The sequence below is a fragment of the Bacillus rossius genome, chromosome 1 (assembly GCF_032445375.1).
Source record: "Bacillus rossius redtenbacheri isolate Brsri chromosome 1, Brsri_v3, whole genome shotgun sequence".
In the NCBI taxonomy this organism is placed as follows: domain Eukaryota; kingdom Metazoa; phylum Arthropoda; class Insecta; order Phasmatodea; family Bacillidae; genus Bacillus; species Bacillus rossius.
Window position 1 is genome coordinate 52,633,894 of NC_086330.1, and position 27,555 is coordinate 52,661,448.

The 27,555-nt window shown below is 34.6% G+C and overlaps 1 protein-coding gene across 1 annotated transcript in view; it reads right to left on the bottom strand.

The window, feature by feature from the left end:
- The window catches only part of LOC134536040 (uncharacterized), a 42,323-nt gene extending 23,315 nt beyond the window's left edge, over positions 1-19,008 (bottom strand). Inside the window, exons 1-3 of the mRNA XM_063375559.1 lie at positions 18,898-19,008; positions 10,228-10,413; positions 8,081-8,215 (exon numbers count right to left, since the gene is read on the bottom strand). Of these exons, the coding sequence (XP_063231629.1) occupies positions 8,081-8,215; positions 10,228-10,413; positions 18,898-18,900 (324 nt within the window). The 5' untranslated portion in view covers positions 18,901-19,008. The remainder of the gene's footprint in view (positions 1-8,080; positions 8,216-10,227; positions 10,414-18,897) is intronic.
- Between the last annotated feature and the right edge of the window lie 8,547 nt (positions 19,009-27,555).

Sequence of the window (27,555 nt, forward strand, 5' to 3'; positions counted from 1 at the left end):
ATGAGAGTGTACAGGAGGAGGAACAAGTTTAAGTTCTTGAAGCAAAGGTTGACTGGTGACAATTTAAATTTAAAAAATTCAAATTTAAAGTTGTGCCAAAAATACTAGTTGGCGGCACAAGACATACATCACATGTTTAAAAGAAAATGAGAAAAAAATGGTAAAAATATAGGTACTAAAATTAGAGAAAACGTACCTACGTAAAATTTGTAGCAAGTTAAAAATCAGCAGTACTACATTTCTAGTTATAAGGCATAAATAATTACAGTTTCAAGTGCTAGTACTATGAATTTAATAACAAATTTTATTGAACTCTGTTTTTTTAAATATTTTTATAATAGTTTCCAAAATTTATTTAGTTTTATTTAGAAAAGCATGATTATGTTTATAGTGGTTATCACATTGTTTGCTAGGTTAATAATTGTGCAAATGCATTTTTTTAGTATCTTATTTTACTTTGAAAGTTATTCTTGCTAAATATAATTATTACTCATTTTACCTATGCTAAAAATTTGGCTGAAATCTAAGTACAATTGCAATAAATATTTTAACTTATAATGAATTTAAATTACTTAATATTTTGATTAACACCACCAGAAAAAGAAACAATGATACTAGCTTATAAAAAAACATACACTATAATTAAATATTCCCTTCAATGTAAAACAAATATATACTTCTTGTATAAGGCTGATCAGATTACATATTAACATCAGAGAAACATTCTTAGCAACAAAGGCCAGGTAAGTATAGCAAAGAACTTGCCACAAAAACCAGACCTCCAACCAGAAATGTCCTCAGTCTCGTCATCAGATCATCATTCCAGCCATGCTATAAATAAACATCACAAAACCTTAATACTGAACTGACGTGACTTCAAAGTTTCTAAATGCTAGGTTCCAGTTTCGTTAGGAAAACATCTATTGCACAAAAATAAGTGTGTATTTTTTACAGGAAAAAATCAAGGCTTTATTCACAAATTCAGAATAATAGAATTGACTACAAACAATTAAAAACTATTTAAATAATATATTATGGAAGGGGTTTCTTAGACATTAAAAAAATATATTTATAAATTTATACTTCTTATTCAAAGGATACAAAAAATTTATGTGTAATGCAAATTTAATAATCACCCGTGCTCAGCATTTTGAAAATTTTAACAGATTTGTTCAATATTTTTAAAAAATATATCACTGTATGCACCAATGGAATGATATTACAATTTGTGAAGATAATCAGATACAAGAACACAAGAACTAGTTATACGATAATCTAATAACCACCATATCTTGAAAAAGTTGGCAACCGGTTCTTGCAGGATTTAAAACACAATAACAACTTTTGTCACAAAATAGATTCAAAAGATATATCAAGAATCTAAACAGGGTGTCTAGTGCCAAGCATTTTTAAAATTCCCAGACATTTCCAGGTTTTCCAGACTAATTCAAAATTTTCCAGACATACTTAAAAATAATAATAAATACCACATGTGAAAACAATTAACTCGCCAACTTAAATACAGTAGTACTGTTTGATTTTGGTTCTCAAGTATTTTATGAATAATGCACACAGACTTACGATACACAATGTAAGACAGACACACAGGCATATGTATTCTAATTAAATTTAAATTTTCATTGCTCAAAAAGTCTAGACTCACCTCTTTATCGTAGTGCTACATTCAGTCATAATAAAACTATCCAAATGTCAAGATGTGTTCTGCTGATAAGAATTTGCTACACAATTAGCCTTCAAATCCTGTCTCTAAACACAGAGTCTTCAAATTCACAAAATTGCATCATTAATCTTAAAAAACTTGTATATAGTAAATTGTAACTGTAAGTACATATAAATGAATATAAAAATATAAGAAATGGATCTTAAAGAAATATAAAATTACGGCATAAATATTAAATACTGTCTTTTTGTGAAAATTATGATAGAATTTAGTAGGCCTAAACACTACAAAATGGGCTCTATTATCACTGCACTACGTTTTAAGAGCTTCTATTCGAGAATCAAGAATTGCACTTTCATTTTAGTTATCTTCTAAAATTTTCTTTTTTCTTGCCTGAAGCTCTGCAAGTTCAGCAGCAATTTTACATTTCAAGATATTAGTTTCTGCTTTCCTTGAGAAAGCTCCTTCTGCTTTTGCAAATAGTCTTTAAAGTTGGAGTGTGCATTACGAACTGCATGTATAAGCTGCTTTGTTACAGGAAAATCATAAATTCCCCCAGCTGCAGAGACACTATCATGAATTCTCCTTTGAGCTACGAGAGATATTTCTTGTTGATTTTCCACCAGACATTCCTTGTTTACAGAAAATCCTCTTTCCAGAGCAGCATTGCCATTTGAAAAGATTAAAATCATCATCAGGAAAGATGCCAAATTTTTTTGTTTCCTCAAAGGAACAAATTTTCAACCGATCAAACCAAAACTGATCAAGGCGAAATTTACTGCGTGTGTATATCTTCACATTTTCTTGCACCAACTTTACAGCACACACTTGCTTGAATTCTCTACAAATTTTATCAGCTTGCACTCCAGAAATCCAGTTATTGCATACAAAATGTTCTAGTGCAGCTGCCACCTCTTATTTGCCAAATTTGGAATACAAACTACTAAAGGGTCAATGAAAGAAATGCTCCTAGTCAAACTGAGATAAGTGGAGAGCGATTCAAAATCTTCTTCACAAGTTCTTGTAGGCAAGAACATTCATGTCTGAATAACTCAATGTCTTTCTGTGTTAAGTTTTTTTTAGAACGCAATGCTGCTTTTGTTCCAAAACCCAGGTCAACGTTTTTGTGAGACATAAGATATGTTCCCGACAAAATCAAAGGCAGACAAGGGCATGGATTCAATTACTTCAGGTTTGACAAACCTTATCATAAGATTTTTAACAACAGCACAAAAATCTGAATAAAGTGAATAAAGAAAGGAGCCATTTTATCAGTCTGAAATTCTTTCAGAAAAGGTTCAATTTCAGTTGCCACAGAAGAAAAAAGTGCAAGATTAGGACCAAGCAATTTATCACGAAGAGCATTCTTTACCACCATAAAGCTTGCACACTTTGGTTCAGACTTTGAACAAAGTGACAATGTATTTGTGCAAATGGGGCAGTAATTCCAAGGCTCTGTTTGCTACACACACATTATCTAACCAACGAACTGCACAAAATTTCAAAGGAAACCAATCTGATCCTGTTATGCGGATAAAATCTGCACGATGACTAGGGATATTGTAAAAATGATTGTGAATTGCACTAGTGATGGCCCGATATCCAAAAACCTGATACCGATACTTCCAAATTTACCGAACCAATACCCGATATTCCGATAATAGGCCTATCTCATTTCTAACACTGATTCTATAAAATTGTGGTTCTGGAGTACTGTTAAGAGACAATAATGAAAAATGTTAAATATTTAATAACACATCCTTATGTGAATGTATATTATTTTTATTAATTGTAAAATATTGTATATTATTTTTATTAATGGTAAAATATTGTAAATTCACATTAAATGAAAGCTAATAATGAAATTATCATAATGGCCTACAAATAAGCTCTCTAAATTCAAGGTCATAAAAAATTAAATTGTTTTTCAAGGCCAGATAAAGCAATATTCTGGTGTAGGTATTACCTACAGTATGCAAAAAACATATTGGAACTACAAGGAAACCAATTTCAGTCTCGGAAAGGTACAATTTGCCTTCCAGTAAGCCAGTGGGCTGTCATTCCATTGTTCAAGTGTATCACTCCATATATTGGTGCGTAAACACGTAAAAATACATGAAAAGTAATTTCAATACAACTTTGAAATGTACTGCGGAGTTTATAAAACCACACATCTTTATTTATGTTGTTGGCAATGCACTCAATATAGCCAACATAATACCTGCAGCTTTCCCTACTTAAACACGTTTCATATTTTAGCTTCTGTAAAACTTACGTAACGTCTTTGTATAGAACAGCGGTTGGCGACCATGAAACGACACGGAAAGAAAATGCCTGTTATATCAAGCAGCAACTTTATTCTTCTTCATGTTTACTTACAGCTATACCACTTATTAAATTAAATATCTTAATAATTTTTGTTTATGCAGGGTGGCCACTCTTCTGGGATGATAAAATTCCTGGTTTTTTCCAGGTTTTTTCAAGGGTGGTTTTTATCAATATTTGCCTACAATTTGCATTTTTGTTACACAAAGCACACACAATATGATGTTTTATTGGCGTTAAACAATAGACAACTTAACTATAGGCTTAAAAATTAAATCAATGAACTTGCTTAAAACAAAACCTACCACCAACAAAAAATTTATAATCTCACGTCACAAAAATTACTTGACACCAAACGCACGTGTTTTGCCTCTCTTGCGTGGCTGGCTAATGCTGTTCTTCCCATCCATGCTACCGATATTGATTTTAACATTACACAAATTGCAAATAGCGTGTGTCCTGCACTTTGGATCTTTCTCCACCCATTCAAACTCTTCCGTATATTTGTCATTGTACGTGGTGACCGAACTCGTTCACATTTTGATAGTCTGCGCCAATTACATGTTAGTTTAAAAAATTCAAAACAACGTCCCGCACAACTAAACTTTTTAAAAAAACTCGAGAAAAGTATCCGTGATACCGTGACGCAACAACATGAGCGCAAAGTAGAAACAAATATACATACAAAACTAGTGCTACCAACATGCAGTGCGAGAAATTACTACCACCCTACAACAACGTTTTCAGCCAAAATGCTGTTGCTTTTGAATACAGAAACATAATAAGTATGGAAGTCTGAATTGTTAACGGTTTCTTACGTACTACAAAAGTTTTTAAATGCAATATGAACAAATTAACTTTCACAAAATATAGCACACGAGCACGCTGTCGTGCTTCGACGGGTGGTGAACGTGATCATTTAACAGCCGTATGTTATTGTAACCGTTACTTCATAAAAAAATTCCTGGTTGATTCCCGGTATTCCTGGTTTTTTTTAAGAAATCCTGGCTATTTCCCGTATTTCCCGATTTCCCGGTTGGCTGGCCACCCTGGTTTATGTTTTCAATTTTTGTACACTTAGAGAACTTTGAAATCAAGCGAAAACATTTTGCAAATTTCTGAAACGAATAAATATGCACTAATGACTGGGATTTGTGTACACATGGAAGAATTGTACCGTCGGAATGCAAAACAGTATCAGAAAAAAGAAATAGGCTTGAAATTGTTTCAGTGGAAAATATGCTTGGAATTACTAGGTAATATGGTGACGTGAAGAAAGATAAATTACGCCCGCGGAAAATAAGCTTGTAATTAAGGTTAAAGTTATGTGAGAAGTATTATTGGCGAGAACAAACATCGGTTATCAAAATATTGCCAGTATTTACCGATGTCAGATATTGTAAAATGTGTGTATATTACCGATCTCCGATACTGAATATCGGGCCATCACTAAATTGCACGCAAAAATGGAATAATTTCCCATCCTGTTCCTTTCATTGCTGTCTTGAAAGCACAGTGCAATGAATGCAGACCACAAGTGCCAATATCCAAAATTACACCATGTGGACGGCCTTCTTTTAAATCTTCTCTTAGATCTTTTAAAAAGCATAAGTTCTCATTCGGACCATCCATAGACACTTGAAGTATCTTGTGTAAAAGAGCAGAAGTTAACGCACTTTAAAATGCATTAAGTAAATCTGCTGCAGTTGAGTGACCCAAGAAAACAGAGGTTAAGTAGTGAGTACAAGTCACATTCTTGACATTGTCCCAATACCGCACTGTTAAATCCATCTGCTGTTTTTGCACAACCTTATTTAAACTTTCATCAAAACCAACGGCAATATGTGAACAATTTGATATAGCAGCTTTGAGATCTCACTCGAGTTGTGGCGCCAAGCCATGAACAATAGGATAAGATACTTTTGCTTTGCTCATAATCTTGCGGTGGATTGAAACACTACTTTCAGCATTCTGTAACGAGTTATGTGATGTTACACAAAACAAAAACCACATGACCTCTGCTCTTGTTACACAAAACAAAAACCACATGACCTCTGCTCTTGTCACACCATCATTCAACAAATATGTTTTCAATAACTTTTATTCCTTTTCTACAGATGTGCATGTGCAAATACACGAGTATGCTGAGCCAGCAACTGCATTTTCTAACTTCGGTACATTAGGTGATGGTGATAACTCTGAACCCTCAGAAACTGATGAATTCTGAATAGATTCTGATGATACTTCAGGTAAATCTGTTGACTTTACTTGTGAAGTTGTTTTTGATGGCCCTGTCTGGCCAAAATTTGTATTTGGGACCGATTTACTGGCTGCCTGTAATCTTTTTCTATGCTTTGCCCCAGACGCATGACTTGTGAGAGCTTGTTTCCCCATGTTGCTAAGCTCAAACTTTTGCTTGCACACATCACACCATGCAGAATAGGGATTTTCTTTCAATACCCTTCACCCATGCATACATTGGGTCCTGGTTCCATTCAGCTCTGAATACCGTTTTGTTTTTTAATTTTGAAGGCGGCATGACACCTTGAGATGGGAACAAAACACAGCTGTTAAAAATTAATACTTTCTAAAAATGACAGCTTACATACAGAAAGTACATTTTGAGTTGATACAGAGTAACCAAAACCCTATCAAATATCTGCAATCTTATCAACATACCACATCCTTACTGGTTAGTGCCTACTTCATATGAGAGTAACAGCTGAATTAATGTAACCTTATTAAAAGTTATATATATTCCTGTATCAAGTGTATATTCACAGGCAGCCTGTATCACAAACTTAATCACAGCTATAATTAAAAAAAGGTTTGTTCTTTCACAGCAAAAAAAAAGTTCTTTGTTGATAATTACTGTCCAAAATAGACTACAGTTAATTTAAACAAGTTTCATTTTTTACCTGATGGTACTTTGTAATATCATTAAGTATGTTAGGTTATGTGTTGTTCGAAGAACAGGTAAGTTATACAAAAAATGTTCACTTTTGGAAAAACCCACCCATTCTCACGGTTTAAAAATAATTTTATTTCCAGTTAAACATAATCCAGTAGGCAATTATGCAAAATAACTGTTTACAAACAAAAAAATAATTGCATTCATACCTAAAAAGATTAAAATGACATCATGCTGAAGTGATTATTATAAATACTGGTATTTACTTCATAACCTAATTAATTGAAGAAAAGGTTCTGTGAAATCACACACATACAGTGACATCAGATAAGGCTCACTTACCTGTTAAATAAACAAAGCAGATTGTCGAGAAACTCAGTATAATCAACTACCATTTGGCCTCCGGAACGTTCCAGGATTATAACACGAATAAAAAGAGATATAAACAATTACAAAAAAAATATTTACAAAATCATTTTAAAGTCGGAAAGCATGAAGCAAAACCGTAGCATTTCAAAGCACTGGGTGGTAGTTGCCGCCTAGATAGAAAGTAACAAGATAATTATCAAATGCATGACTATAAGTACGTAACCTAAATTCACCAAAACAAATAACCACAATAAATAAAATGAAAGAAACAAGTACAATAAATGCTAGCGAAAAATTGTGACGGCGTGGCTTGGCTAGCCAGGAATCGACCAAAACAACCGAGAAGCGAGATGTAGAACACGCAGTTTAAGTAAATTACCGTAACTGCAGAAATGTTTAAAACTCATCTGCTGTGAGATACCTAGACTAATTTAAAGATACAGCAGAAAAAATTCCACGTGTTTTTTAAAATTTCCGACTCAAAATTCCCTGACAATTCCGGTTTTCCCGGTCGCTAGACACCCTGCTAAAGTATGTAACAGAACTGTTACATGAAAAAAGGTTATTTTTGACCACAATTTCAATATCAATTGTAGGTGAGGGAAAAAAACATTACGTAAATTCAGTTCTTGATGGCTTAAAAAAGTAGAGTACTTCATGAATAACTACTTTGTAAAAGTAGCAAGATGCTAAAAACAAATATCTCAAGATTACTTACATTATTACTTTATGTATCTTAAAACCCATGCAGGCCACCAAGTGCTACCTGCTAGCGAATGTCTATGAATACTCACCCTTCTGGCCAGCAGCAGCCCAGTGCAGTACGCAGAAGCATAATTCGTAAGGCCAGCCTTGATTCCGTAATGAGGCAACTCATGGCTGTAAGCTGCACACACTATTTTATCTCCCTCTATGCGAGAATATGCAATCTGCAAAATATCAAATTCAGAAAAAAATATTTAAATATCTTCGCAAGAATCTTGCTGTCACTCTCCAAATATATTTCACACTAACCTATTTATAGATTTGGTTACATTTTAAACTTACTATTACTTTAAAGGCTAATTTAAAAACCAAGTTACGGTAATTATCAGACATCGCGGCTTTTAGGAATGGAAAGAAAAATAGGAAAACATGGTTTTTACACACTACACACGTCCCTTAATTTACTAAGGAATAGTTTCGTAATCACTACTAGTTTGTGAAAAAATTATAATTTCATACCTTACATTAAAATACCGGAGCTTTTATGCTGCCGCTGCCATTCGTTGTGCACCTGCGATAAATATAAATATATGTTTTCCATATAATAGGGATGTTCCTGAATTAACCTGGCAAAGGTTTCTTAATTACCACTAGTTTGTGAAAACTTAACAGCTTACATTAAGATACCTACGTTGACACGCAATCTCAGAAATTCATTGTTAATGTTTACCCATGTGGGTTTATTTTTAATTTTTATGAGAACTTAAGACAATGTAGGTAGTGGTGTAATAATGAAATTATTTTAAATAATGACTATTACAGTTGTGAGGAATTTTTAATGCTTATATTTCATGTTTGTTTTATTAGAATACGTACTTAACGGTATAACAAAATGTTTGTTTTGTTAAATTGCATTTAAAGTACGTACTATCTCAAGTCATGATGTAACGAAGAAGTGTAATGGGAGCCTAAAGTTTGAATTGAATTGTTAACATTGTTCATTTTCTGTGAGGATTATGTGCTGTGCACTGAAGTAGCTGACACATTGAATTTTGCAGTCTTTCTAAGGAGATCTTTAATTACAGCTGTCATATATTGTGTTTGTTATGGCTGGTGTATCATGTATCCAAGTTTATCCAAGGATCTTGAAGCCTTGATCCAGATGGCATGATCTTGTGGAACATGATGCTTGTTGTTTTAGTTCAGTACCGTAACTTCCCTGAACCTAAACAAAAATTGTGAAATAAGAAAGAATTATGATTTTAGGTTGGGTAAAAAATTATTTTTATTCTACTTATGATAATTTATTATTATACAATAATTTTTTTATGTACAGGATCTTCCAATGTACAATATTAAAACAGCCAGCATCTTGTACCACAGGATCAACAGAATCATGCCATCATGATCTTCCGACATACTGAATTAAAACAGCAAGCATCATGTACCACAGTTTAATGCTAATAGGTTCCAGGGATAAATTTAATATATGAAATGGAAGAATAGCATATTTTTAATTCTCCACAGTTGGCTACAGTTGTGCTAAACAAAGATATACACAATTGTAGCAGCAGTGTGAAAACACATGTATTGTAATGCAAGCTTTGAACTATTATTTTTCACAAACCAGAAGGAATTAAGAAACCATATTTCCAAGGTAAATTTATGGATGTCTAGTACTTGAAAAACATATTTTCCATTTTTTATTTACTTTTCTTTCAACAAAACCTTGACGTCTGATGCTGGTATAGCAATGTAAGCTATGATCTATTACTTTTTCCATTCTAAAAAGCAGCGACATCCGATAATTACCCAAGTTACAAATTTTGTCATTACAAGAATGTCTTAGTTTACCAAGGTAATGTGGACTGCAGGAACATTATATATGCAAAATTCTGAAAACCTTAACACAGATATAATACGAAAATCACGTTTTTCAGTTGGCCCAGTGGTCTCATTCGGGGTAACATTTTCCCAGCTTTTCTTCAAAATAAGTTCTTACACGTCACTTATTTTTGGTTATCCAGTAAATTGCATCATTGAGGCTAATTTAATTAAGACCTTTGACAATGGTTAGATCAAATTCTAGGTCCTCACTCAAAAGTTTTCAACCGTCTTTAGCTCCGGTAAAACAGAACCTCGGTTAAGTGAGACACAACAGTACAATTTGCAAATGAAGAAAACAGTAAAATAAAACCTTAGCAAGAATAATAAAGCAAATTTATTTTAAATTTACCTGACATGTTATGTCCTTATTGGAAAACCTCACAATTAGACGGTACTTCGGTGTGTTATATTTATTCTTATCTTGTCTTGTAAGTCGCAAGCGGGCATAGTAATCAGTCTTGCCTTCACGTCGCCTCTTAAACTTTACCTGGTATCTTTTGAAATACTGCTTATTCTTGACCACTTTTACGAAACCCTATAAAAAGAATGACATACATTTGTTACAATAACAATTCTTCAAAAGATCAACAAAAAATAACCTGAAACCATAAAGCCATTTATGGCTGCGACATGCATTTGTGTGCTGAAAGTGTAATTTTAAAAGCTATTTTGTACATTCACATCAATTTTTACCCAAATATTAACATATATTTTCCCTAATGCCAAATCATGTAATTTAGACAGCACTGAAGCTTATCTCTTAACACAAACAGTACACGAAATACACGCACAGAAAAATTATACCTACATATACTAAAGTAGACTCCCAATTATCCGTGTGTGGGTTATCCAGGTTGCAGATTAACCGTGCCACATTTCACTTTTGTAAACCATAAAAACAAAAATAATTTCTCACTATTTCTGCGCAAACACAATGGCACTTATGCAGCATTAAATACAATGCAATAGCCTAATAATACGACGAATCAACAACTATTCGCTTCCTTCATTGCATAATTATTTCTAACTGCCCAAGTGTTCAGCAAACGTTAATATTTCGCCATCTTGCATGATAACAGCATCTCTGGAGAGAAAAGCCAGAAGATCTGAGGTCTAGTTTACTTCGAGGTACTAGGATCGCTAGTGGCAAATCATGGCATACACGTATTTAGTTAACAGTCTGGAATTATGTTAACAGGTTAAATAATCTTTCTAATAGAAAATGTTAAGTTTATGGTTTTTAAATTCTTATTAAAATAGAAATATATCTTCTATATCAATAAAATTATTATTTTGTAACTAAGAAATGTTGGTAGTATTTTCATAGGAAAAAAAAATGTTATGCTCAAGCCCTAATATGTAAAAAAAAAAACATGTGAATTTTTTAATTTAATTTTAAATTGTTTAATCTCTAAATTTTATTCAACATGTATTTAAAGGTACTTCCAATTTGTTTACATACAAATTATTCATTATAACTGGAGTGTCTTGATAAAAATGGTAGTCAGCAATCGAACTTCCCTTTTCAGAAAATGAATTATTTTGTTTAAAATACTCTTATATGGGAAAAAAAAAGTGACTAGCACAGTTTTGATTAGCGCTGTTTTACTGGAACGAATTAGGGCATTACCTTGAGGGACAGACGTTACAGTGTTTTGTCTAAATAGCCGGGATAAATTTTTTTTTTACATTGCTTTAACAGTGTTTTTCGGTTATCCGTGGACCCCTTGCCTGTCATTACCCCAGATAATCAGGAGTCTACTGAGTAATACAATAAAAAAGTCTGACTACATTTCGCTTCAGAATGCAAAATTTGATATTTTTGGAGAATTTATTTGGTACAAGGCAAACGTATTTATGTGAAAAGAAGCCAATGAATGAATTTTATAATATTACTTGAAGCTTGAAGAACAAGTAAAACCTCTATGCAGTGTATTTCACGGAAACAGCACAAAATTAAGATGTGTAGAGGAAAGCAACATGTGTGGCCTTTGGTTTAAGAACACTTATCATAAAAATTGATGTCATTTCATTTATAACAGAAATTTTGTTTTATTCAGACATTTGAAAGTGAATTGTTTAATTTTTTTTAAATTCACAGTTTATCAAAAAAATCTTAAAAAATTTGCATTATCGCAAATGTGATAAATGCATATCCCCATTTTGGCTACTTTAATTTTGTTATATTTATTAATAGGATTATAAGAGTTTTTTACATGTTAGATAATTATAAATAAACATGATTGACAATTAATTTGCAAGATGGATGAGAGTTTGAAAACCACAACTGTTAAAAACAGAAGCTTTTGTCTGTTATGTACAGGGTTTCCCAAGTTTCAGCAGCAAAGAAACAAGTTTGTTTTACAAATTTTACAAACGCGGTTGACAAACCATTTTTACGATTGAGAATTATTTAAGACAAGATATGTTAATACACTTTACAAGTTTTTTTACATGTAGACATTTTATTTTTCAGTGGATTATTTATGACCCACTATACCAAAGACTAAATGTAAAATATGACTAATTCTCTAATATTCTTTTTGTAAAATCCAAAATGCATTTAGTTACTTCTTAACGTGTTTTCTAATTATTCTGTAAAAGTGAACTGCATTTTAACAAGTCGTTCCACAGTAATAACCATTTAGAGTAGAGGTTAGGTTAGCCACATGAGAAAAATTATATTTTCAGGTTAACAGTTGGTGTAAAATTATTGTGAACTAGCAGTGTGTCCAATGGGAAAGTACATGATTCTCAATTTTGATGAATTATGAAAAATGCTGATACAAACAACTTTTAATAATAAACAGCAGTCTAATAAAACACAAATTTCCTTTTTTTTTTTAACTTCAAAAATCCTTTCTTAGTGCTCACATACTTAATTTAAGAAAACTTCTATGCATAATTCCATGCTTCCAGACATACCGGGTGGTGTCTGTCAGTCAGTGTTAAAAGTTTTAGTAAGAAAATATTAAACCCCCTTAGAAAATTCTTCAAAAACATGTTAGAAATTTTTTATTTATTTTAAACAATGTGAGTCATCAGGCTTCAAAATTCCCTTTCAATGTTTAAGAAAGCATTATTCAGTTTCTTCCTTTACTCCCATGCTCAGGTTTAGCTATGGTATCAATCATGGCCCCCACAAGGGCGGGGCTGGGTGGACCCCTGGGTCCAGGGCCCGAACCCATCACAGTTTAGTTTTATCTCAGTGTGTGGAATTAAATATACATAATCCCTGTGGTTATTTTAAAGTAAAATAATTTTATAAATAAAGCTTAGTTTGGACTTACAAATAGTAACCATAATTTTACCCTGAATTTTCAGGTTAAACAACATTTAAAAAGAATATAGGTAAGAAATAACCATGCAATTATAATGTACCATGTGACTATAAAATTGTGTGTGTTTGTTAAGAGGGGGGGGGGGGGGGGGGGCACCTCTCCGATCCTGGGTCCAGGGCCAGTAATCGAATGGTGGGAGCCATGGTATCAATGATATGTGTGAATGTGTTTAATATTATTAGAAGAATTAGTATTTTACACAAAAGTGGCTCTCCATCAGAATTACCCAGATAAATATCCATTGCAATATACCAAGCTGCCCTCTATGCAGTATATTGTGAACCACAACCATCAGACAAGTGAATGTAGCACGCTGCTACAAAATACTAATCAACGGCCTGCCACATTTACAGCCACATCTGACTGATGCGTTGAGTGGATCTGTTACGACCAGACTGGAAAACTTAAGGCAAATTATAGGCCCTGCCATCTTGGATTTTTCCATCTTTTTGCTAAGAATCTAATTCTGAACTATTTATCACAATGTTTTGGCATGTAAAGGCATCAATCAAATCTCCCAGACATTATGTACCTTGTTGCAGCTGCATATTTACTGACAGGTTCTAATATGTAAGTGCTTTGATGTAATAAGTTATTATTTAACATGGGCAACTACAACTATAATTACCTATAATCACACCAGTTCACAAGTGTTGACTTCAATAATTGGCCAAAGCTAAGTCCTATGCCATGTTGACTAAAAATAATTAACACTGGAAGCTTTATTCCAAGCAGTATGAAAATATTTGAAATTGCAAAATGGCAAGGCCTAATTCCCCTTGAAGTTCAGAGGATAGACATCAGTCAGCATCATCTGATGTCACAAACAATATTTGGCAATAAGAAACATAATTGTAATGAACTATAAAATTGCATAAAAATAATTTCTTAACAAATGATTTAATGAATTTTTTTTTTTTTGGTGCAACATTTCTTAAATTTTTTCATTTATGTTACTTTGAAACAGAAAAAAAAAATACCCGAAAAAGTACATCAAATGGAAAATGTTTATAGGTTTGCTAGAAATATATATTAAACTTTTAGTTAAAATTTAAAAAGTCCTGAAATTGCATTAATTTATTAACAGTAATTTCTCTTTAGTATAAAGTTCTAGAGGAAACCTTAGATAAATATACATAGTAAGGTAGATGTACCAGTAGTCGTCATGCTAAGAAGAGTTTTATAAAAAAAAAAAAATTGTGTACATAACCTTGTAGGTGTATTACTGCCCCTACATGTTTGTTTTTAACCTCAAACTTTACTCTACAATGCTATCCAACACTCTTCGATAAACACAAATTATTTTTGTAGATTTATAATTTTGAAAAAAGTGTGATTTCGAGCCAGTAGTCGTCATGCAAATTTTCGTGTTTGCCAGTGTTCGTCACATGTTTGTGCCAGTAGTCGTCATGTGCGATTTCGGCTGCATTAGTTTTAATTCATGGATCCAGAATGGTAGTATTGTACTATTTGGGCTTCAAATTTTATTTGGTACTATATTTTAAACATCAAAATGGCATTTCATAAAGATCGTTCAGTAATATAATGAATAATCCTCATTAAATTTTGAATTTACTTACAGCACTCACGGAACAAAGAGGGACAGCACATAGAGCTGTAGCAAACCGAATGTATTCGTTACTGAGTAACGGGTGTGCCGTCTAGTAACGAGTAACGAAACGTTACACACGGCTGCATTTTGTTACTCGCATTTCTTGTATATTTTACGCATGTGCGCGCATATTCAATGAATTTACGATACAAAGAACGATGTTTGTTTATTAATAAAGTATAATTTGGAAATTCCTCGTCTAAGTTTTTTTACTGTTTATTAAAGGTATTATGTGTGTAGACAAAGTTTGAGATTGGAACAGAAACAACGTAACAAAGTATTTTTTTACAAATTAGAAATATGTATGTTTTTGTTTTTCACTATCGCGTATTTTCACGTTTTTTTTTGTTCTTATCTTAAAAGAGATATAATAAAGCCGCTCTAATGAGATTTAATTGTTTCTTGGTTAACAAAAACTGTTTAATTATCAAATATTGTTAATTGTTTATATTATATTTATTATTATTTACGCGACGTCATACTGTACGTGTACGCAATACGACTCAATTCGTTGCTGCAACATAACATAGCATGTTATGCGGTATCACAAGTAAAATATAAAAATGAATCAGGGCCCGCCCATCTTCCTACCCAAGGGCGATTTGCCTTTGTGTTTATCGGACAATGTGTTCCTTGGCACACTATTTTTTTCCGCTGCACATTTTATACTCATACCATTCGCTACATCTTTAAGAGCAGCTTCCATGGCTGACTCTTCATACAACAGTATTTTCCGTTTTGGCATTTTGCCCTGTAATTAAAGAACGAGACACATTACAATGTTTAGTTTACTTATTAATGTCAAAATATATATCGAATGACCCCTAAATTAATGTAAACAACAATGCCTACACAATTTTTGCAATCAATAAAGTAAAGTAATTTCCGACCCAGAAGTCGTCATACACATGCATCGGAAGTCGTCATAGGTGACGACTACTGGATCTGATCATAATAACGTACTTTGTCTATTAACAACAAAGAACCAATATTATTTAAGAACTTTAGGGTGTAACTTAGCACAACTTTAAATAAAATATTAAATGTACCAGTGCTCGTCAGGTATGACGAACACTAGCAATACAAGGTTTTTATTGATCCGGTTTTCGTCACCCTAACTAAATCATACAAAGAAAACGAATTTTTTTAAATAAACACTTTCACCTCTTCAAGAACATTTAACAAACACATTCAGCCCAAAACATCACGAATAAACATAAAAAATTACAGAATTAGAAGTAAAAATGTGCACTAACGTCCTTAGTGTTTTAGTATAGGAATTCCCCTATTTATCTTCACTGCTCTACGAACTTTTGATGCACGGACTTTTTTTGATTGAAAATAGTGTTTGTTCCGAAAACTATTGTGGTAATTTCAGCTAGAACGTCGACTAAATTTTTGTCAATATTTAAGTTGGCGATATATTGAGCTACTTCTCTATTATTTACATTTGAAGTTGCTAGTGACGACCATTGGAGCAGTGACGAGTACTGGGGCACTTACCTTAATCTACTGAGCTTCCCTCTATGAATGATCACGTGAACCAAATGCATCAGACCAGTTAAAGTAGCACATTGCTACAGAAAATCTACCGGACAACATGGCTACAAAACACAGTCAGGCAGATTAGAAAGACGGGACTGTGCAAATGTGGCTGGGCCTTAATTTGTAAGTGTAAATTACCATATGGTTAGGAAATATTGACAAAATAAAATTATGAGTCCAAAATGCAATCACCAACATATATTAACATTTTCAACAAATTACCAAAATAAAGTAACCTCACAATTCTTACAAAAAAAAAAAAAAACTAGCAAAAATGTTCACACAAACTCAAAAATATGAATATGAAATGCTAATATTAAAAAGGCAGCACCGCCGTCTTTACATTTAAAATGATTATTAGGTATTTCAAAATGTGTTTGCTATTTACATTATCTATAATTAGGGGTATGCACTTTTCGTGTTTATTTGTTCACAGAATTCGAGGTTATTTTTCTGGAAAATCGGTGTTATTTTTCTCTGAAAGGGAGGTTATTTTGACTACCAAAATGGATAACAGTAATACCAATTTCCTATCTCAAGTCTAGTGAAAATTATTTTAACACTTAATACACACCAAATACTAACAATTTAATATTAAAAAAGATGACATTTAAAGAGGTATAATTAAAATTGAATGTCTTTCTCAATTCTTATTTAAATACTTACTGTACTCACTGAATTGTTCACTTCAAACCATTGGCAAACTGCTTACTGTAAATTACCGCTTCAAAATTATTACAACACTTAATCAACACAGCAAACAATATTTTAAATGAAAGTTAACTTAAAATAAATGAATATCAATTAAAAACAACACAGTAAGTAGGCTACGCTCACCAAGTTATTCACACTTTCTGTTGCCCGTTTCTTATGTTTTTCACCACCAATATGCTTCGCACATGAGTCTTTGCGGTCCCATGTCACAGACACATTACAAAAACGACAGAAAATGGTTTTTTCATCGCTTGCATACAAATTGTGTTGTGAAAACTCTCCGGCCCGTTGTTTGGCAGTCAATACAGGTTTCGGCATTTTTGTCAACAAAAGTAACTACGGTAAATTAACGCATTTTTGTTAAAAATATTTATTACTTCGGATAAATATGTAGGCCTACGCCACGTAAGTATTAGAGCACAACTACCACGCCACACAAGTTCAATTCATACCGTTTTCTGTTTACAAGTTTGTCATATTCATCCACGCGCGGGGCGGCCGTAAACAGCTTTGTTTTGTTGTCACTTCGTGTGAGTGTGCGTGAGCGTGACTGCGCGCGCAGCCTACCGGCTGCCAGCTGCTGCTGATTGCATCATGTGAGCTCAGCTAGTAACCACGTGTGGTGTAGCTACTGCGTATTTGTTTGATGTTTTGTGTACAAGTGTATCAAACTATACTCACGTCTTTGCTTACATTGTTAAAGTTATTCAAAACATTCAATTTCGCCTCTGTACATGTTTACACCGTTTTTCTTACCATAAATACTAAAAACATCGTCACATGTTCGCGTGTGAGAGGAAGCAGCGTATCGTACTCTAGTTGAATTATGGCGGCCGTGTTATTCAAAACATTCAATTTCGCCTCTGTACATGTTTACACCGTTTTTCTTACCATAAATACTAAAAACATCGTCACATGTTCGCGTGTGAGAGGAAGCAGCGTATCGTAATCTAGTTGAATTATGGCGGCCGTGTTGATTTACTAATTCTGCACTAGGTTAGGCCTACGTTACGGACTTCATCAGAAGTACGTATTTTTAGCATAGTTTAATCAAATAGTTATGGATGTCGGGTTTATTTGTTTTCAAACGTTAATATTCGCGTAAATATAGTATCCTATAATGTGGATATCGGGTTTATTCCTTTTAAACTGTTAAAATTCGCGTAAAAATTATTTTATTGCAAATTCGTGATTATTCGCTTTCAAATGTCAAAATTCGCGTAAAACACCGTTTTATCGCAAATGCTAATTTTGCATACCCCTATCTATAATGTATCAAAAAACTACTTCCATTACAAAAACTGGTCAAAATAAATGCAATGGTTTAAGCCTACATTCACCTGTCAACACATTGAATTTGACAGCTACATACGAAAAGGGAAATTTGCATGCAATAACTTTAAAAATTTAGCGTTAAAGAGTTAATAAATGTAATATAAATAACTAATAGTAAATTTTACACAAATAATAGTTTCAACTAAACAATGTTGACATAAATAAATTGAATTTCAAAGGTTTCGTACAACAACAAGTTACAAAATAATATCCTTCATGTAAGACCTACATTCTCGTCCTTAATAATACAATACGTGTTTTACAAACGGCAACCGCGTTCGATTTAATTCTTAACACCGAAACTGACATAGCACGCAGCCATATTGGAAAGCATGTTCACACAACAAAAATGGAAATATTAATCGAACTGTATCTTCGCCATCTCCACAATTATAATGAAAAACTACTAAACAAATTAACACTCCATCAATAACGTATATCAAAGTTTAATAAAAATAATCTTAATACACACCATTATTATAGAAAAATCACACTATCAAGCAATAACACACCATGCTACGCATACGCTAGCAGGCACTCAGCCGGAAGGAAACCATAGAAAATAAAAGGGACCATAAAATATTTGAACGTAGAAACAATTTTGAACTGACAAAAAAATATACAAATATCGATTATTTGAATTATATATAATTATTATAAAAGATAAAGATTACTATTCCAAAATAAAAGAAAGAGTGATAGAATAAGCATTAACCTGTTGGGCTACAACTATAAAATAACACACAGTCCGAATACCAGAACTTATCCAAACCCAATTCCTCTTAGATTACGAACAAGATAACGTTTTTATAAACTATACCCAAAACGAGGCTAGAAACTGATTTCAAAGCATTCTAAAGACATTTTGGCATCCATTAGTACATTGTTATGCAAAATATCATACAGATAACAGCACTATCATGTGCAATAAAGTGTATTGTAATTTTCTCAAGTACTTTCGAAGGTACAATTATTTATTTTTATGCCATTTAAGTGCACACAATGTATTCCGGAAAGATTCACTATCATAAGGTTTTATTTGGCACACTAACACTCCTAATATATTGAAACGAACCCCACTACCTCTGTGTAAATTTAGTAGTATTATGTTCTGTCCGAAATCTCGGGGTAGGTTTGGCCTTGAGGCGAGAGGCAGAAGTTCGATGCAGCAGGGCCCCCCGAGCTGTTTAGGCCACTCGGGACGCCTGATAAGTCCAAGAAAACACCGTGTTATAACTTATTAATTTAATCAAGCACAGCCCTTTACAATGTGCTACCCCTCCTGGCCGTTATGGTTGTCCCGAAATGAATAGTCACACGGGCGGCCACTCTCTCAGTGGCGGCTAGTGAATTTAATACCTGGTAAGGTCATTCAGTTCTGACACGACACGACGATTATATATACGCACTCTAAACATAATACAACTAGAACCCTAAGCAAGATCACTCTACACAATAACATTACGTATTACACTAAGCTAGGATCATGTAGGCCTGCTACTCCGGTGATGCTACATGAGTCCTGGAACTGTCCCAGATACTGATGCGTTAGAAAGGTGGTTACGTAGTGCCTACTGGCTGCCTCGTGCAGGCTAAAACTAAGAAGCCAACTGGCTAAGATATCGCGTGAGGCGCCGACGGACCATCTCGCAGTCCTTACACAGTACTTACATATGACGTAGCACGCTCGTCTTGGAGCACTAATTAATTAAGTTACATGCCACACGGTAAATCGAGACCGACCACGGGACTGAAGGAAAAGGTTTTAATAAATTGATTAATTATGGTAAACTACATGTCGGTGAAAATAAGGAAAATGCTGGTCTCGTGATGCACGGAGGCTGCTGGCCTCTGTGAGCTCCGGAAGGCTACTGCCGACCTCACCGCGCGCGACCCCCCTCCCCGCCAGCCTTCCCAAGGAAAACACTTGATTTTCGCGGGAAACTGAACCGGCCAGGTTTGGGACAAGTCGCACGGTGCAACATAATTTTGGAAAATATAAAGTTTTGAACAATGAAAATAAAGTCTAATATGTTCCTGTGGGAGAAAAAAATACATAAACACACTTTTAGTTCGGCGGAGGGATATGCCACACCCCAGTGTCGTACTGGCCATATAGTCGAGGTGGCACTTGCCAGCCGGGCCCCAGCCTGCGCGGGCCCTCACGAGTCTGGCTTGCGGGGCTTGCGGCAACCGTAGGATAGGCTGGGTCCCAGCTCTTGCGACCTCAATGTAAAACTAGATCAGATAGTTCGTTCATACACTTAGAGAGAAATGAAAAAGAAAAATTCGAAGAATGGTTGAATCTGAGCAAGCCACCCCCTGAAACTAGTTATGAATTTTTTTCTGAACGGCAATAACTTTTGATCGAATCAACTTAGTTAGACGTGTATCATTATAGCGTAATGCATTACATTTTACATTGTTTCATAGATATTAAAAAAACTGAATTTAATTTTTAGGTGTTCTTAAAAACTCGATAGCTTCGGTACTGCAACATTTATAAATAACAATTAACGAACGTAACGTATTTATTCACTCTCATCTCATATTTCTGATGAAACGGAACGCATTACGCAAGTAAAGAATCTTGTGTTTGGGGAATCCCCGACGCTCGCTCCTGGCTCCTGGCATCGTATTCCATTGTTTTGTCGGTTTGTATTGCTGTTACCGCCGATACTCTAGTTATTGCAAGTTCATAATATTACGTTGTTTTTTTTTTTGGAATTTATTGATGTTTTTTTAAGTTTTTATGTGTGATGCGTATAGTTTGTTTTAACTCTCCTAATATTATGTTAAACACTTAATACATCAAAATACTGAATTTTCCATTACAGTGGAAAAGGTAAGTTTCATATTATTTTAATTGCCTTCTGAAAAAAAGTTACTTTGGAGCCTTTGTACATGTCTAATACTCAAACTGATGTACTTAATGGTTTCAGTCACATTCAGCGGCATATAAACACAAATCTGGTTCCGAGAAACGGAAAATTACAAACAGCGGCTTCGAATACAATGCAATCCTGGCTTTCCTTCACGTCTACATCTCAAGAGCTTGAAGATCCTCAAATCGGAGCGAAACGCAACCAGGTTAGTAGATTTAATTTAATACAGTTGTTTTCTTTTCTAATTTATCAAATCTTTACATATTTGTTAGTTTCACCTGTAGTTTCACTTTTTAATTCCTTTTTTATATTCTAAAATCTGTCAAAATTACCTGTTTTAAGCCAAAGTTACGTCTTTTTATATATTTTTTCAGTTTTATGAATTTTAAGCTACACATATGTACGGAATATTTTAGAGAATGCTCAATTTTTAGAAATCTTAATGTATTATATACAAAAGTCCTGGCTGATTAACTCATTAATGCTCAGCCCAATCCCTCGGACCTAGATAGCTGAACTTTTGTAATGAGGCTCCCTTTACTCGTATTGTTGTAGAGGAAAAAAGGCGGATTTTTATTAAATTTCCGAAACCATTCAACCGATTTCAATGATTTTTTGTGAATGTGTATAGCTATCAAATATGTATATACAATATTTTATTTTTATAGGACCCTCATCATCATAATCATCATCATCATCATCATCATCATCATCATCAATATTTGAGTCAGACGAAAAATTGGATTCACTTTCGCATGCAAATAGTTCAGAACAGAGCATGGCAGCGGCGGCTGTATGATACTAATCACGCAGGACACAGCATCACAAGAAACAAATGCATGCATTTATAATCTTAAAGACACAATTACTTCAATTTCTAGCGATACCGGAGCTAGTGCAAATATCGATAGCGCTGCGCTAACGCCACTTACATTTACAGACGATGATTACAGTGAAATTCAAAAACTTTCTGAATTTGCTACGCCAAGAAAAAATGCTACGACTGCTGAGAAATTAAGTTTCTTATCTGTTCACCCTATCCAACCTTCGGGTGATAAAAGCAGTTTGCCTTTTGATGGAAATCGAGTTTATTACCGAAAGTTACCAACAGGAACTTTAATTCGACGAGAATATGTCTCTTATTCTCTTGAATTAAATAAGCTATTTTGTACTGCCTGCATGTGTTTTGCGTCTGACGACGCAAAAAAAAAAAAGGAGGAAGAAGTCAATTTATTGATGGTGTTACTCCGTCCAAAAAAAATATTTATGAGCAACTCGTCAAACACGAGGAAAGCCACAGTATTCAGTTAGCCGTGGTCGCCTTGCTTACAGTAAATAAAAAAGGGGGAAATGTGGAACAACATCTCACGCGAAAGAATATGCAAGAGATTTCCAATAGGCGTCTGGTCCTGAAAAGAATAATTGATATAATACTATTTATATCTAAACAAGGCATTGCTTATCGTGGAAAAAGTGAGGCCTTGTACTCATAAAGGACATCGCTGACGACAACCAAAAGCACAATCACGGAAACTTTTTAAATTTAGTTGTCCTGTTGTCGAAGTATTATCCAGTTCTTAAGGCCCATATATCCGAGGCTATTACTGAATGCAAAAAAGAAAAGACTAAGGAAAAGGTAAGGGTCGAGGTAGGCTTGTTACCTTTTTGTCAAAAACCACTATAAATAAATTAATAAATATATGTGCACGTCATGTTAAACAAGAAATCGTTATAGAAATCCAGGTGGCAAAATCTTTTAGCCTCAATGTGAATTCTTGTCAGGATGTTGGCGTTGTTGACCAGGCTGCAATTTGCGAACGCTGTGTTAACAATGGGATCCCACAAGAACGGATGCTCAGCATGGTCCCTGTCCGAAAATCAACAGGAGAAGATTACCGAGCTCTTGTAAACAATGAAATAGCCCAGTTAGGCTTTGGTTTGCAAGATCTTATTAGCGTGTCATTTGATGGTGCCGGAAATATGACAGACAGGTATAATGGTCTTCAAGCAAAACTAAAGGAAGAAATGCCAACTTTAATTATCACACATTGTTATGCACATGTTTTAAACTTAGTGCTAGGAGGCGCGACGTCAAGCTGTACTGAAGCAAAGTGTATTCAGTGTATTCATTCATGAATCATTTAAGCGCACATCTCTATGGGTTGACAAAATTTCAGAATTAACAGCTGGACAAGACAAATTGAAACGATTACAGAATATTGGAAAAACGAAATGGTGGGCTAAAGACAAAGCCTTGACCACTGTTATGGAGAAAACTCGATACATCGCGTTAATAAAAACTTGAAGTGCCATATCTTCGAGCCAAAGGTTTCGTTCCAAGCAAAGGAATTGATGGATTCCTTTTTGAAATTTGAAACTATCCTGACAGCCTTCACATTCAAGAAAATGTTTGACCTATCAACCCCAGTAAGCCAATATCTCCAAACCCCTACATTGGATTATCTTAAAGCTTGGGGATTCATCAAATGTTTAGATATGAATTTACGAAGATATTTAGATACTTTTGATGATGTTTTCAAAGCTGCAAGTTTATTTGCATCCGATGTTAAAGACTTGATGCACACCGAAAACATTGATCTCGACATACAAACTAGGTACGTTGCCATTACGTAGAATTTATAAAAAAAAACGAAGAAACATGATGAGTTATGCCAAAATGAAGCAACATTATTGGCTACAGACCCAAAGAGATTCTATTCTATTTCTGTCTACAAAGACATTATCAAACAGCTTTAGTTAAAATAAACGAAATTTAATGAAATATGCCGCATGTTTGGACCCGATAAACCTCAATAAAATCAACGAAAATGGGATTTCTAATGACGCACTAAAGTCTCTTGCATCAATTTAAAATGTCGATCGAGAGTTGCTGTTAAAATAAATGAAATATTTTGCAAATAATTTTAATGAACTGTCTAAAACTCTTTGGGATAAGCACATTTCGCCTAGACAACATAAGCAAGACTCAGATTCACAAAGTGAGGAAGAAGACTAAGAAGATGTCTTAGACTTAGACCAAACAGCAAAGGACGCCATGTGTTTTTCCAGAAGTGGTTTGGACGTCTGTCAAAGTTGCATACCATGTGCATGTAAACTTTTATCACAGTATAACATGCATATCAGCACGTACACCACCTTATATGTTGCATATTGTGTTATTCTCACAATTTCATTCACGCAAGTGATTTGTGAGAGACGATTTTCAGCGTTGAAGCGCATTAAAACGAGACTTCGCTCTCTACTGGGGCAAGAACTGTTGGAATCGTTGATTATATTAAACACAGAATCGGATCGAATCAAGGATGACGAGAACAGCAGCTTTTACGATCGAGTCATTAACTGCTTATCTGAAAGTTCTCCTCTTTAAAAAAAAATGTTGATTGGCTAGCTTTATATATTATTTGTTATACTTATTATTTTATTTTATTATTGATTGAGATATCCAACAGCTTATATTTAATATACATGTTTGAATTGTGTTATACATAATACAAAGGCCAACAATAGGACATTATTACCAAAGAAACCAAACACTCAATGGTTGCTATTTTATGTAACTGTAATTTAAAAACAAAAACACAATATTTAAAGGTATGTGGTAGGTAATGTACATGTGTATTAAATACTAGGAAAATAAAATAACCTACAGCCCATTAATGTTAGAGGAGAGACTATATAATTAATATCAGTCTCTTTTGTCAAACAATTTACAAATAACTCCTTTCTTAAATGTGTGTTTAATATAATTAATAATTATTGGAATATCTTTGACCTTGAACTGAGATCGAGTTATATTAAACTAGCCTATTAAGGGAGGTCCTTTTATACTGGTAGTGCGTAACCTGATGTGCTATTGTCCGTACCTAATAATTTATTACATCGTTGATAATTAAATTTTATATTTTGTTTATCTCAATTTGTGTATCTCAGTATTTTCAGATAGTATCCCATCTACCATCATCTAGTCTCGGGCCCCTGGCTTGTGGTCAGCCACCCGGGGCCTTCCGGCCCAGTCCGACTCTGCCACACCCGGCCGGTCTCCTCCGCCGACGTAGCATGGTGTTATCCCCGTTGCACTTCCTACACTACAGTGCTTGCCCGAGCGCGTTTTAGTGCACACGCTTTCCTGAGACATTGATGAGGCATAGCGATCTATGCGACATAGAGGAGCATTGGCGGTCGGCGTCAATATCTCCTGATGATAATAAAAATGAATGTAAACAAGTTAATGGAACCAGATGCGGTTCAGCTACCTGGAAGAAATCAAGAAAAATATGAACTCTGTGCATGCTCGTAATTTTGGCAAAAGAATGGCAACATATAGAATACCAAAATCTGTTGGCTAAAAGTAAAACCCTGCCCATGTCCTATCATGCACTAGGAATATTGTTAGGGCACAGGTGTAGAATATTCAACACCTTTACTCAAATTTTTGTGCATAGGAATACCAAACAAAGAAACGCAATAAAGTATTAATAAAAAATTGGTTGTCTGTAAATTCGGTTTACGGAGGAAAGCTTAATGTGACAACATCATAACAAAATATTGGTGAAATTATAGATCCAGAAGAAAATGAAATATTATATTCGGCCTGAGACTGAGCCGTAAATTTTTTTGCAACCAAAGGCATTAGGCATTAAAAATTATTATATTCTTTGATGAAGAATTTTTTTTTAATTTTTCTATCTTTTGTATGATAAAATCTACCTCTGCATACTTTTATGAATAAAATTGAATTATTTTTAATTGAATTTTCACTATTTTGTATGGATACAAAGGAGTGAAATGAAATGTACAATTTAATTAATAAAGTTACTTTTATTTGCATTCATTAATTCAAATATATTTATTACTTTTGAAATGTTGCGTGTGCCGTATTAATTTTTACAAGTGCAAAAAAAATATTTCGCAGCTGGTGGGATTCGAATCGACAATCTAAGGATTGTAAGTCAGCCGTGGTAATCACACAGCCATGAGGCCATGTTGAAGATGATTGTTTCAGATGTTATAAATTAATAATATTCCACGCACGATATTTGTTTGAATTTATTTACACGCTCGTGGGCTCATAAATATAATACGGTGTGTGATTTAGTTGATCAAATATGATGCCGCCGTCGGTGGTCTCTCTGAGAGCACAGGCCGTTATATGTCTTCTACACCTGAATCAGTGCAAGTGCTATGAACACGCCCGCGCGTGTAGCATAGTGCAGGGGGGAGCAGTGCCTCGAACGGCGTGACATAAGTCACGTACGGCTGTATACACGAAGCACCCGGCCGGGTGGGGCAATGCGCAAAAGGGAATTCAGTGAATATGCAATTAAAATAACAAACACGAACTAAAAGTTTTAATATGTCAGATGTTTCTCAATAATTAATTAAAGAAGTTGTAAACTCTTGACGTTCACAAAACTGGCCAGCATCATCTTCCCGCACTCTGTAACTTCCCGCGAATTTTCCTCCCCTCCCTGGCCGGGTTGCCAGGGAAAATCGTCAGTAGCCTTCCAGCACTCACCAGGACCGGAAGCTCCGCGCACGTGGAGCCTTCACTTTTCGCGCCGGAAACATGTAGCTTCAATAGGTAATATTTTCCAAATCCGTTTCATCGGCTCCACGGTCGGCCCTAAATCGGCCGTATGACGTGTCGTACGGTCTGTCATTAAAATGTGTGACTTGACTACGACTCGTCTTCGTGTGCTACATAGTTTATAGTGTATGGTAAACTTTGTTACCATACTTAGGTGTTAGTGTTAGTGTTCGTCATCAGCCATGCGTAATCGTCAATTGTAGTGTTTTGTCCAATTTCGTAATCAGTAACTAGTGAACTCTTTTGTAACATACCGTCCGGACTACCACGTCCTAACCACTAAATTCGTCGCGTGTCTTAATTGTCGTCGCCGTCACTCTCAGGATAGCCCGCGTCCCTTGGTGTGTTAGTCTCCCGGAATACCGCCAGACACTAACCAGTACCGCCAATCAAGGGCAGTGTGAGCGGAGATGAGAAGGTAGAAAATGATATGGCCAGTCACGTGAAAGAGTATTGTACCAAGCGAAGTACTGTAACGTGTGACGCAGCAATAAAACGAGTTACGGTTCACGTGTGTTTTTTAATAGTTATGGCATTCTGGGTGGCCATAACAGCCCGGGGGCCCTTTGTAGACGCGTCCCTGCCTGCAGCCACGAGGCAAAGAACCCCGCCCTTGAGACCAAATTCTAGTTAATGT